Below are 15,871 nucleotides of genomic sequence, written 5' to 3' on the forward strand. Positions count from 1 at the left end.
ACTCCAAAAATTGAGATGCAGAGTCGGATGTGGTGTAAAATGAAAGAAACCCTCAAAATAACTTTAAGAATATGAAAAAGATAAACTGTGGTGTCGAGTGAAAGAAATATAAAAATGTGGTGTAGTGTGTCATTTGTTGTCAACTGAAAGAAACCCTTAAGATATCTTTTATGTACATGTGCTGTTCTGTACTGTTTCATTTACACAGGTGATGGGTAATCAGAGACCCACACTGTGGTGACTGAAGCTAAGGCAGCACCAGAGGCTGAAGCAGAGTCTGGTGTTGAAAAGTCAGTGTATCAGGGGCATAGCATCTTGGCTGCCAGTACAGTCTGGGTAGTATGATGAATTAGTTCATGAATAAGGCGCAGACAGCTGTCTTTTATTTTTTGTATGTATTGTATGTTGTTTTCACCGCTTAATGTTTTGAGTATTATTTGGTACAGTTTCCAATATTCACTTTAACTTTTGACTATTATTTTGTACAGTTTTGGCCTTAAGTCCCTCATCCCAATTTACATGGAAACTAATGTTGCAATATAACATGAAGTGTTCTTTTTGTTATGTTGGAGGCTCTAGTCAAGGATGAAGTTTACATCAAGGGTGGGCTTTAATTGAAACATACAGAAGATTATGAAAAGGAAAATGAAGAGACAAGAACTTTGCAGGAAGTGAAAAACCTGTCTTTTAAAATGTGCCTGGTCATAGTTATTGGGAAAGACATGTGAAGGTAGAGAGTTCCAAAGATTTGAGGTGTAGGGGAAAAACAGCTATCAAAACAGCTCACATCATGTGTAGTGGTTAGTGTTCTTGGCTGTGAGGCATTCACAGGCCGCCCATGGTCAAGCACATGGTTTGAATCCTGGTTGTGGCAGATGGTCCACAGTCAACTCAGCTGTTCATCCACTGCTAGGGGTTGGTCGATAAAATGGGTACCTGGCTCAGGCTAGGGTATATATTAGGCTCAGTAGGGTGGAGGAACAAGTTAATTGGGATGTAAGTTTAAATGGAGAAAAATTGGAGGAAGTGAAGTGTTTCAGATATCTGGGAGTGGAATTATCTGTGGATAGAATCATGGAAGTGGAAGTGAGTCACAGGGTGGGAGAGGGTGCAAAGGTTCTGAGAGCAATGAAGAATGTGTAGAAGGAAAGAACGTTATCTCGGAGAGCAAAAATGGTTATGTTTGAAGGAATAGTAGTTCCAACAATGTTGTATAGGTGTGAGGCATGGGCTATAGGTAGGGTTGTATGGAGGAGCGTGGATGTGTTGGAAATGGAATGTCTGAGGACAATATATGGTGTGAGGTGGTTTGATTGAGTAAGTAATAAAAGAGTGTGGTTGAGAGAGCAGAAGATGGTGTTTAAAATGGTTTGGACATAAGGAAAGAATGAGTGAGGAGAGAGTGACAAAAAGGTAGAGGGAACAACGAGAAGTGGGAGACCAAATTGGAGGAGGAAGGATGGAGTGAACAAGATTTTGAGCGATTCAGGCCTGAACATACAGGAGGGTGAGGGGCGTGCAAGGAATAGAGTGAATTGGAACGATGTGGTATACCAGGGTCAACGAAGTGCTGTCAATGGACTGAACCAGGGCATGTGAAGCATCTGGGGTTAACCATGGAAAGGTCTGTGGGGCCTGGATGTGGATAGGGAGCTGTGGTTTCAGTGTATTACACATGACAGCTAGAGACTGAATGTGAACGGATGTGGCCGTTTTGTCTGTTTTCCTGGCGCTACTCTGCTGAGGCGGGGGTAACGATGCTGCTTCCTGTGGGGTGGGGTCGTGACAGGAATGGATGAAGGCAAGCAAGTATGAATATGTACATGTGTTTATATGTATATATATGTGTATGTAGGTATATTTGCATATATGGGCATTTATTATCCCTGGGGATAGGGGAGAAAGAATACTTCCCACGTATTCCCTGTGTGTCGTAGAAGGCAACTGAAAGAGGAGGGAGCGAGGGGCTGGAAATCCTCCCATCCCGTTTCAATTTTTCCGAAAGAAGGAATAGAGAAGGGGGCCAAGTGAGGATATACCCTCTAAGGAAAATGGCGAATATGTATGAAAAAAATGGGCGTTTATATACATATATGTGTATGTGAATGGATGGGCCATTCTTTGTCTCTTGGCACTGCCTCACTGATGTGGGAAACAGTGATAAAGTATAATAAATAATAATAATCATCATATTTATCTATTTATTATGCATAATCGCTGTTTCCTGCATCAGTAAAGTAGTGCCAGGAAACAGACGAAGAATGGCCCATCCACTCATAAACACATATACTTAAACGCCCACATACGCACATATACATACATATACATACACATGTACATATTCATAAATGAGATGGCATTACTCCAGTCAATACAAAGACCATAATTTCTAACATGATTAAACAAAGCATTTGATTCTTGTCCTGTTCTTATACTATGTTTATGTTGCTTAAGTCTAACAGAAAGATCCTTACCAGTCTGCCTAACATAAATCTTATCACAAATTTTACATGGTTCTCTATAGAAACATCCTGTAAAAACTGTGATAAGATTCATGTTTGAGGTTCTATAAGATTTACTATGAAGGTTTAGAGGCTTAAGTACCTCAAGCCTCAAAAACAGAGGGAACAGTAAGAAAGAGGATGGAATGCTTTAATAAAAGATGTTAGGGAACAGGCAATGAAGTACAGACTGGTCTCACTAACAAGTGTGGTGTGTAAGGTTCTGGAAAAGAATTCTAGAAAGGAAATGGAAAACTATCTATGGAGGAGAAATTTCTGAAGAAGAAACAACATGGGTTTACAGATAGAAGGTCTAGTGTACCTAACCTCACAGAGTTTCAGGAGAGAGAAAGCCTGGTACTGGACAAAAGGAAAGTCTAGATGGACTATCTTTAATTGGACTGCCAGAAGGCATCTGATACTGTACTACATATGAGGCTGATTAAGAAGCCGGGTCACAAGCAGGAATAAGGGGGGAAACTCCTATGAAGGATAGGAGATTATCTCAGTGGAGGTGAACAATGGATGCATATCAAAGAAGCTTTTCTAAACGGAGTGAGGTGACCACCACTTTTTTTATCTGTATCAATGACTTGCTTCCTACCTGAGTGTTTTTGCGTTTGATACAAAAGTCGTGAGAGAAGTGAAAAGCTAAAGAACTGCATCACCCTGATGAAATTCAACCCAAGCAGACGTAAAGTAATGAGGGTGAAACAAAGCAAAATACGGCCCCAATACGGTTATTACCTAGCATTAAATAAGCTTCAAGATTCTGTATGTGAGAAGGGTTTGGGAGTAGATACTGTCCCTAACCTTTTGCCAGAGATCCATGTTAAGAAAACAGTTAAGGAGACAAATTGTCTGCTGGCAAATATCAGGGGAGGGAGCGGGTGGCTGGAAATCCTCCCCTTTCTTTTTTTTTTTTTTTTTTTTTTTTTTTTTTGTTTTTAAAGAAGGAACAGAGAAGGGGGTCAGGTGAGGATATTCCCTCTAAGGCCCAGTTCTCTGTTCTTAACGCTACCTCGCTAACGCGGGAAATGGCAAATAGTATGAAAAAAAAAAAAAAAAAATCTATATCATACATAAGGCCAAAAGTAGAATATGCTTCTCAGATTTGGTAACTGCACCTAAAGAGGCACAAATATCTTGCAGAAAAGCTCCACAGGGCAACAAAGATGGTACCAAAATTTAGAAAACTAAGTTACAGGAAAAGGCTGAAGGCTTTCAATATACCACCTTGGAGGAGAAAAGACTGAAGGGTGACCTGATCACAACCTTTAGTTTTTAAAAGAGATTGGCAAAGTGAACAGTGGACATTCTTTGAGAAACATTGGGATAGATGAACCAGAATACATAACATGAAATGAAGTAAGAAACTTGTAAATAAGGGTGTAAAGAAATACTTTTTTTAGTTTAAGAGTAGTGTATGAACTGAACAGATTGACTAAGGACATGGTTAATGCAGACAGCATACATAAATTTAACACATTGCATCAGAGTAAAGAATGCTAAGGAGAGTGTCGTCCCAAAAGTATAAAACTCCCTCCCTGTACAGTACAAATCAGAAATTACCAGATCAACAGTTTCTGTAATGAAAGATTGGCTAGGTAACTATGAATTAGAGAAATGAGAGAAACATAAAACAAAGATAGGAAATTTACTGTGCTAAAACTTGTCACATGCTGTGAAATGCTTTGGAGATGTCAAGAGAACCAAGGGGAGATTCACCAAAAACCCTTATAAAAGGAGAACTAGAAAGGAGATCCTGCAATCAAAAGTGATACTGGATACCACAAAGAAGAAAATGGATTTCTAAGTGTTTAATCATGCATACAGAAACAAATGTTTCTCACAGGCTGGATACCTTAAAACTGAAAGCAAGTTTTGTGAGTGCGTTTAGCTTGGTTACATGTACCTGTGGAAGAAAAGGAGATATGGATGCTATTTGAAGATATGTTGCTTCAAATGGGACAACTTAAATTTATCCTGCTTATTTGGAGACTGTAGCAACTAGCCACCCACGAGTGGAGTGCTTACTTTGTTTTTGTGGTTTGACTTTGAGTGATGGCTGTCCAGCTACAGTACTTAAGATACAGTGATGGCTTTGTGTATCTGGAACTCAAGTCCAAGGAAGGAACCTTTAACTTCCAACTTGAGTTACTGGTAACATGGTAGATATATCAAACAATCAACCTAAGCCCAAGCAGGAAACTCATTTAAAGAAAAAAAATTGACAAGATTGCAAATGTAGATAAAAGAATTTAAAAATGAAAATGTAAACTTACTGGACCATATTCCATGTTTTGAAATGTAAATACTGCAAGCACCATTCCAGAAGTAGAAACAGCCTTGTAGAACAAAGCAGCTCATGACACACAACATTATGAGATACCCAATGAAGTATTTCAGGTTGTTGGCTCCTGGAAAAAAGAAAATAAGTACTTAGTTTTCTCACTTCAGTAATTTACCTATTTTCATTACAGAATGCAGTACACAGTCAAGGCTATTTAATTGTGTTTGGACAAGTCACATGTAACAGAAACTGTAAAATACTATAAAAAGTTAACAATGAGAAATATATAGCAAAAGTAAATATATGAACCACTGCTATGTTGATCGTGAGGCAAAGTGTTCCTTTACTCAAAAATAGTACAATAACCTCTCCTCATCATTCTTGGTTCCCATTTCTCCTGTAACTCAACCTTGGATGACTTTAACATTCCTTCAACCCCTGATACTCCTCTTACTAATCCTGTGTTACATCCCATAATCTCTTCAAACTGTCCAGAAAGTGCTTTTCTCTGTGGATGTAAGCTAACTTTATAAACCTGATGGCATCCATCCCTGTGCACTGAAAGAATGTCTCTGATCTTGCACAGGTGCAAGATCAGAGACATTAAGTGTTGACTTCATGTAACATGCTGTTAAGTGTTACCTTCATGTAACATACTGGTTATCTGTTCTGTTTCTGTTTAAAAACCAGAACTTTTCCTTCTTCTTGGGTGCATGCATTAGGTCACCCTAAGGAGGGTGACCGTTCTAACCTCTTCAACTACTGCCCTGTTGTTTTGACATCTACTATTTCCAAAGTCTTTTAATCCCTCCTGAAGTCCACACATATCTTGAATCTCAGTCTTCTCTCTTATCACCATATGGTGAGATGCACTAATGATATTCTTTCCAAACTTACTAATGTCTGGTCATCATCTCTGAATGATTTTGGGGAATCCTATGTAGTTGTCCTTGATATATCCAAAGCTTTTGAGATAGTGTGTTACCAGGATCTCTACTCTAAGCTCTCTTCTTATGGCTTCCCTTCCTCATTTTGCTCCCTCATTTCTACCTTCCTCTCTGGCTGATCTACCTTGTGGTTGTTGATGAATCAGCCTCTCACCCTTTTTCTATCAACAATGGGGGTCCCCTAAGGTTCTGTTCTGTCTCCTACATTTTTCCTCCTTTTTATTAATGACTTCCTTCCTTCTGAAAATAACCAAATGTACTCCTGCGCTGACGACTCAACAATTCATTCCTCTACGTTCACATGTAATGCAATAGCTTAACATTGTGGCTCAAGAGGATGCATATAGGGAAGAGGGGAGGCATGACTTGTAGAGAAAATATAATCATGGCAGCTATGCATAACTGACCAAGTTCTGTGTGAATCTAAATTGGGAAAGGAAGTTGTACTGAATAGTACTGTAAAAGGTTCTGTGAAATCTATTGTGAAGGGTTAGAACACTTGATGCAAATAGGGAAGAAAAGTCAAAGAACAGAGAAACATGGTTCAGTGAAGAATGCCAGAAAGCAAAAGAGCATAGAGATATACCATGGAAGGAATACAGGTGGCATTGTAGCCATCCAGTATTTAGAATGCATAAGGAGGAAAGAAATGAGTACTTCAAGATAAGGAGGGAAAAGAGAGAAACTTTGAAAAGAATTTTGTAGACAAGGCAAAATGCATTTGAAAATTTTTCTCTAAATATTGTCCATCAGGAGCATGTTATTGGTTAAAAAGCACCTTATCAAGCAATGGATTCAGAGGGAAGAACTACTGAGGATGAGAAGGATATGTATGTGGAGCTAAATTATAAAGTTTAAGTGTATTTTCACAGTGGAGAACACTATTGCCTCAACATGACCAAGGTGGGATGGGGAAGAAGTCTTGTAAGGTATTGAACTTGATAAAATGACATAGCTAGGCTTTTATAACACCCTCAGTGATATAAGACTCATGTTCCTGATGAAGACTCTCCCTAATTCCTGACTGAATGTATGGACACCATCTAGGCTGCTTGAAATATAGTTCAGTAGGTTACTAGAGCATCATGACAAGAGAGTAGAAGGCAAATATCATGTCTTCATTCAAGAAATATGATCAAGAAACTGCACCAAAGTACAGACCAAACTTTCTAACAAGTGTGTTTTGTAAAAGTCAAGTGGATGACTTCTTGCAAAGAAGAAACCACCTAACTGCAAAACAAGATGAATTCAGGGAAAGATCATGCATTAAAACCTTTTTTGACTTCTTTGAGCAGATTAAGTTCATATTCCTGGGCTTGTAAAAAGCATATGACACTGTTCCAAACTGGAGGCTGATTAAGAAGTTGGATCTGCTGGTAGGAATAATGGGTTGACTTCTTCACTAGACAGAATACTGTAGTGGAAGGGTGCAAAGGATACAAACTGGGCTCTTATCTGGAACTTCCAGCTTTCAGCATGATTGTTGATTTTTGGAATGATTTAGCAAACAGAGTGGTTGAAAGTAGTACAATAGATTCATTTTAGAATAGGCTTGATAAATATTTTGCCTTAAATCCATGACTGTATTATCTGTACCTCCCTCGTTAGATTTTTCTTAACTTGGAGGCTCCATTCATGGACAGAAGTCCACATCAAGGTTGGGCTTTAATCAAAATACAGAGAGGCTAAATGAAAGGAAAAAAGAAGAGACAAGGGAAAGTATTCATGAATTTTGGAGGAAGTGAAAAAACTGTCTTCTTAAAATAAGCCAGGTTATAAGTAATTGAAAAAGATGAAAGGGTAGAGAATTCTAAGCTCTGAGGTATAGAGAAAGAAATAGTTATCAAAATGGCCCACCCTTAGAGTTGCCAATGGCCATGATCATGTGATGCAGCAGCTTACCAAGTACTGGACGGTCTAGCTAGTCATGACGGCCCACAAATAGCCAGCTCTCAGGAGAAAGAACAAAAGTAATGCCTACAAAAAAGGAAAATGGACCGCAAAACTAGAACAAAACTGGTACAGTCATAGAGATGTAGTGTTTAACACCAACTATTGGGTTAGAGCCCTTGAGGACTGAAACTGTAAGGATTGCAAGACTATCTTACCTATACAGTTTCCAACCCAAGGACAGTGGTGGTCAAACTTGGCAATACATCGATTGCACACAGAACAGTGTTTGGAACGTATTGGACGTCGCACCAAACATGTAGAACAAAACCACTGAGGATCAAATCCATCTCTCTCTGCTAATTCAATGATAGTCTGAAAAATAAGTATGATTTAAATTAAGTTCATGACATATTGGATGGACATAACATTTCTACACCAATTTCTTGTATGAATGAGAAATAAAGTATGTATGTTAGAAATTTTGCAGACATTAGATTTTTTCAGTTGCTTGTCATAATGAAAACATAACATAGTAACCTAATCTGCATCTACAGTAAATCTTAGAATGAAATGTTATATCTCTATCCTAATCTTACTGTAGACATTTAATGTTAATGTTATCAAAGCTGGGGCAATATTTATGATGAGAGAGAAAGCATCACAATCTTGAGAGGATGGCCATAGGTACCACACATCATCAATGTATCTAAAAAGCCAGATTTTTTAATGGTTACTGATCAAAGTTAGAATCTCAGTCTCAAAGTATTCCATGAATACATGAATAAGTTACTAAGAATGGGACTAGGGGAATTTCCCATGGCTAGACCAAATTTTACTATAAAAATTGCCTTCATCATCCTGGAAAACATTTTGGGAAACACTAAGCTCTATTGAGTTAATTCTCAATAACTTATTCATGAAATACTTTGAAAATGAGATTCTCACTTCAATCAGTCACCATCCAAAAATCTGTCGTAGAAATGTTGATGATGTGTAGTCCCTCTGGCCATCCTTCCAAGATCATGATGTTTTCTTTAAAGAATCAAATAACATTTACCCACCATGAAATTCATGACCGAATGGGAAAAAGAAAGTAAACTGCCATTTCTTGGTGTTAATAATGAGGGAATCTGATCACTTATCCTCTTAGATCTACAAGAAGCCTACCAAATGCTGAGAGCTATATTAATTATTTTTCATTAAATGATCCTTCTGTAAAAATGTCTGTAATTATGTATTGGAAATGAGATGTTTGAGGACAATATGTGGTGTGAGGTGGTTTGATCGAGTAAGTAATACTAGGGTAGGAGAGATGTGTGGTAATAAAAAGAGTGTGATTGAGAGAGCAGAAGAGGGTGTTTTGAAATGGTTTGGTCACATGGAGAGAATGAGTGAGGAAAGATTGACAAAGAGGATATATGTGTCAGAGGTGGAGGGAACGAGGAGAAGTGGGAGACCAAATTGGAGGTGGAAAGATGGAGTGAAAAAGATTTTGAGTGATCGGGGCCTGAACATGCAGGAGGGTGAAAGGCGTGCAAGGAATAGAGTAAATTGGAACGATGTGGTATACTGGGGTCGACGTGCTGTCAATGGATTGAACCAGGGCATGTGAAGCGTCTGGGGTAAACCATGGAAAGTCCTGTGGGGCCTGGATGTGGAAAGGGAGCTGTGGTTTTGGTACATTATTACATGACAGCTAGAGACTGAGTGTGAATGAATGTGGCCTTTGTTGTCTTTTCCTAGCGCTACCTCGCACACATGAGGGGGGAGGGTGTTGGTATTCCATGTGTGGCGGGGTGGTGATGGGAATGAATAAAGGCAGACAGTATGAATTATGTACATGGGTATATATGTATATGTCTGTGTGTGTATATATATGTATACATTGAGATGTATAAGTATGTACATGTGCTGTGTGTGGACGTGTATGTATATACATGTGTATGTGGGTGGGTTGGGCCATTCTTTCGTCTGTTTTCTTGCGCTACCTCGCTAACGCGGGAGACAGCGACAAAGCAAAATAAAATAAATAGATAACTATAATAAGTTTTTAAGAGCATTATGGATATGTGACCACACAAATCCAGTAAGTGATTTATGAACAAGACTTACTGGAAAGTCAGTAAGACATTTCATGTGTTTAGTAACAAAAATGTGGAAAAGGATGATAGGTCTAAATGTTTGATGTTGCCCTATTCTCCTAACTTAGCTAATGTACGACAGGTACTAAAAAACAGTGTTTTTCATGTTGCCTTCCAATATAATAACACTATTAGGAAAACCTTAAGTAAAAGAAGGCCAAATTCTCATAAATTGAGTGTGTTTATACCTTCAAAGGCATGCAAAGATGTAGTCACTGGCCAAACAGGTAAAACAGTACCTGAGAGATGCTAATGGATTAGTCATTCAATATGCAGGGGTGACCACAGGAATGTGATTGCTAAATGCTAGCATGAAAACTGTCACCATGTAGACCTTAATAAACCAATCATATTGTACCCTTCATCAGATTATGCTATCTGTAATGCCATTTAATTTGTCCCTAGGTAACTTTAAAGTACATCCTATCATCAACCAAATCATTATGAAAGAATTATCAAGACATGATAACATACGAAAGGTAGTTGAACACACATCTCATTACATAGGCCTACCTCCCCCACACAGCCCTCATTAACCACAAGGCACCCGCCACTTTCAATTTAAATGTCAGGCCATGGTATAACTTGGTCTGGCAGTAGCAGGTTGGACTATAAGTCTATGTGTTGGTGTTAGGATTTAAAAACTTTGTAAATTGTTTGCACATGATGATGGGATTGTCTCCATGAAACATGTGGTGCAACATGTTGAGGAAAATTCATATTAAATAAAATTATCTGAACCCTATTAAACTGCAATCTCACCAATATATATATTTTCATACTTGATTGCCCTTTCCCACATTAGTGAAGAAGTGCCAAGAACCAATGAAGAAAGGCCAAATCCACTCACATCCATTCTCTAGCTGTTATGTGTAGTGCACCAAAACAACAACAACTTATCCACAACCAGGTCCCACAGACCTTTCTGTGGTTTACCCCAGACACTCTACATAACCTGGTTCAGTCCACTGACAGCACATCAACCCCATTATATCACATCATTCATATTCCCCCTATAACATGTAAGCTTTGCATCCTTCCACATGTTCAGGCCCTGACTGTTCAAAATCATTCTTCTATCTCCAATACATACTTATTTCTGAGGTAGAGGAGAAAGAATTCTACCTCTGTGCTCCCTGCACGACATAGAAGGTGACTAAAAGGGTTGGGAAGCAGGGGGTACTGGAAATCCTCCTCTTGTTTTACTTTCTAAAAGGAGGAACAGAAAAGGGGAACAAGTGAGGAGTTTTCCCTCTTAGTCTCAATCATCTACCTCACTAACGTGGGAAATGGTGAATATGTTTGGGGGAAAAAAAATATATATAAATATATATATATTTTTTCTCTTTCATACATATCATACATATTCACCATTTCCCACATCAGTTAGGTAGCATCAAGAAAAAGCCTTACTTGGCCCTCTTCATTTTTTGGAAATGTAAAACAGGACGGGAGGATTTCCAGCCCCCATTTCCACCCCTTTTAATCACCTTCTATGGCACGCAAGGAATACATGGGCAGTGCCCTATCTAGTACCTTACAGAAGAATGTGAGAGTACTTGTTATCTGCTCATTCTCACATACCTTTAGTGTAACAAAGACAATAAAAATGTACACTATAAAGAGATCAGAGAAAACCCCTTTTAATTCCATTCACTTTGATGTCCAAACTCATGACTTCAGCCTAAAGTTCTACAAATATTCAGACCTAAAAAGCATGTGAACAACTTGTGTCCAAAGAGGTGTATGTACTAAAATAAACATATCAAATGAACATATTCAACTGTCTTTCACAGTTTTACTTATCTCCCTTCCATTCCTCATTTTCTTGATAATACATTTTCTTGTTTCTCTGTTCTAACTCAAGTATCCATATCATTCTTATTTACTGAAGAACAAATATCTTTTCTCTTGTCTGTCTCAGCTCAATCCACTGTAATTCTACTTGTTTCCTTTCTCAATCTTTTCTTTAGTAACAAGAAACATTAGTTCTCTATCTTCATCATACCGTGTCCACCATCCTTATTAGATACTGCACATTCCTCACACGTATAATGCTTAAGTTACTTCTCCAATAAAAACTTAATGGTCACCTACCTGATATTTCTGAGCCTGATCAGCTGTAATAACACCAGGATCACCTCTCCATGCTTTCATGAAGTTGTACCATAAAAGAAGTGAAGATACAAAGAAGAATGTTGTTGCTTGAAGCCCAGAGTAGTCGTGAATGTACAGAACCCAGGTAATGTAACACCAAAACTGAAATACATAATATAAGGGTGCTCTGTTAATCATAACTTCTTTAACTTGCATGAGACATACCACTTTAGTTCATGTCAATTTTACACATACTATTTCACTGTATTACATGTGAGCATGTGTAGCCTTTCTTCATCTGCTCCTGGCACTAACTCTCTTAAGTGGGGAAACAGTGATCATATGAGTTTTTTTTTGTACTTGTCAACTGTTTCTAATGTCAGCGAGCTAGCACCAGGTACAGAAGAAGACTGGCTGCATTCACTTGCATCCATTCTTTGACTTTTATATGCAAAGCACTGAAGCCACATCCCCCTATCCACAACCTGGCCCCATAGACTTCTCCATGGTTTTCCCTTACTGTTCCACATGTCCAGGTTCAGTCCACTGAGAACATGCCCCCCCCCACACATACCTTTTTACACTCAGAATTTCAGTGGAGTGAAATATTGTGAAAGTGATACCGGCTAGAATAGAGGGAAATATTGTGAAAGTGATACTGGGTAGTGTGAAACAGTGGCATGACTATAGAAAATAATGACTGTAAACATATTGACAAAGAAAAATAGGTAGGGAGAGGTGACAGATTCAGAGGACCAGTGTAAACAAAAGATGTATGACAAAAAGTAAAGTATTTATTTTTATTTTGCTTTGTCGCTGTCTCCCGCGCCTGCAAGGTAGCGCAAGGAAACAGACGAAAGAAATTGCCCAACCCACCCCCACACACATGCACACACACACACACACACACGTAAACATACACACCCACACATCCCAAAGTACACACATATATACACACACAGACACACACATATACACACACACACACACACACACACACACACACACACACACACACACACACACACACACACACACACACACACACACACACACACACACACACACACACACACACACACACACACACACACACACACACACACACACACACACACACACACACACACACACACACACACACACACACACACACACACACACACACACACACACACACACACACACACACACACACACACACACACACACACACACACACACACACACACACACACACACACACACACACACACACACACACACACACACACACACACACACACACACACACACACACACACACACACACACACACACACACACACACACACACACACACACACACACACACACACACACACACACACACACACACACACACACACACACACACACACACACACACACACACACACACACACACACACACACACACACACACACACACACACACACACACACACACACACACACACACACACACACACACACACACACACACACACACACACACACACACACACACACACACACACACACACACACACACACACACACACACACACACACACACACACACACACACACACACACACACACACACACACACACACACACACACACACACACACACACACACACACACACACACACACACACACACACACACACACACACACACACACACACACACACACACACACACACACACACACACACACACACACACACACACACACACACACACACACACACACACACACACACACACACACACACACACACACACACACACACACACACACACACACACACACACACACACACACACACACACACACACACACACACACACACACACACACACACACACACACACACACACACACACACACACACACACACACACACACACACACACACACACACACACACACACACACACACACACACACACACACACACACACACACACACACACACACACACACACACACACACACACACACACACACACACACACACACACACACACACACACACACACACACACACACACACACACACACACACACACACACACACACACACACACACACACACACACACACACACACACACACACACACACACACACACACACACACACACACACACACACACACACACACACACACACACACACACACACACACACACACACACACACACACACACACACACACACACACACACACACACACACACACACACACACACACACACACACACACACACACACACACACACACACACACACACACACACACACACACACACACACACACACACACACACACACACACACACACACACACACACACACACACACACACACACACACACACACACACACACACACACACACACACACACACACACACACACACACACACACACACACACACACACACACACACACACACACACACACACACACACACACACACACACACACACACACACACACACACACACACACACACACACACACACACACACACACACACACACACACACACACACACACACACACACACACACACACACACACACACACACACACACACACACACACACACACACACACACACACACACACACACACACACACACACACACACACACACACACACACACACACACACACACACACACACACACACACACACACACACACACACACACACACACACACACACACACACACACACACACACACACACACACACACACACACACACACACACACACACACACACACACACACACACACACACACACACACACACACACACACACACACACACACACACACACACACACACACACACACACACACACACACACACACACACACACACACACACACACACACACACACACACACACACACACACACACACACACACACACACACACACACACACACACACACACACACACACACACACACACACACACACACACACACACACACACACACACACACACACACACACACACACACACACACACACACACACACACACACACACACACACACACACACACACACACACACACACACACACACACACACACACACACACACACACACACACACACACACACACACACACACACACACACACACACACACACACACACACACACACACACACACACACACACACACACACACACACACACACACACACACACACACACACACACACACACACACACACACACACACACACACACACACACACACACACACACACACACACACACACACACACACACACACACACACACACACACACACACACACACACACACACACACACACACACACACACACACACACACACACACACACACACACACACACACACACACACACACACACACACACACACACACACACACACACACACACACACACACACACACACACACACACACACACACACACACACACACACACACACACACACACACACACACACACACACACACACACACACACACACACACACACACACACACACACACACACACACACACACACACACACACACACACACACACACACACACACACACACACACACACACACACACACACACACACACACACACACACACACACACACACACACACACACACACACACACACACACACACACACACACACACACACACACACACACACACACACACACACACACACACACACACACACACACACACACACACACACACACACACACACACACACACACACACACACACACACACACACACACACACACACACACACACACACACACACACACACACACACACACACACACACACACACACACACACACACACACACACACACACACACACACACACACACACACACACACACACACACACACACACACACACACACACACACACACACACACACACACACACACA

The 15,871-nt window shown here is 40.7% G+C and overlaps 2 protein-coding genes across 3 annotated transcripts in view; one reads left to right on the forward strand and one right to left on the reverse strand.

The window, feature by feature from the left end:
- The window catches only part of LOC139750403 (retinol dehydrogenase 12-like), a 367,894-nt gene that overhangs the window by 194,428 nt on the left and 157,595 nt on the right, over positions 1-15,871 (forward strand). The gene's annotated exons all lie outside the window — the stretch shown is intronic.
- The window catches only part of Hip14 (palmitoyltransferase Hip14), a 57,152-nt gene that overhangs the window by 17,307 nt on the left and 23,974 nt on the right, over positions 1-15,871 (reverse strand). For both annotated transcript variants that reach the window (XM_071665151.1, XM_071665150.1), the window contains exons 9-11: positions 11,873-12,034; positions 7,850-8,006; positions 4,787-4,921 (exon numbers count right to left, since the gene is read on the reverse strand). In XM_071665151.1, coding sequence (XP_071521252.1) covers positions 4,787-4,921; positions 7,850-8,006; positions 11,873-12,034 — 454 coding nt within the window. The remainder of the gene's footprint in view (positions 1-4,786; positions 4,922-7,849; positions 8,007-11,872; positions 12,035-15,871) is intronic.

Source organism: Panulirus ornatus, chromosome 9, assembly GCF_036320965.1.
Source record: "Panulirus ornatus isolate Po-2019 chromosome 9, ASM3632096v1, whole genome shotgun sequence".
In the NCBI taxonomy this organism is placed as follows: domain Eukaryota; kingdom Metazoa; phylum Arthropoda; class Malacostraca; order Decapoda; family Palinuridae; genus Panulirus; species Panulirus ornatus.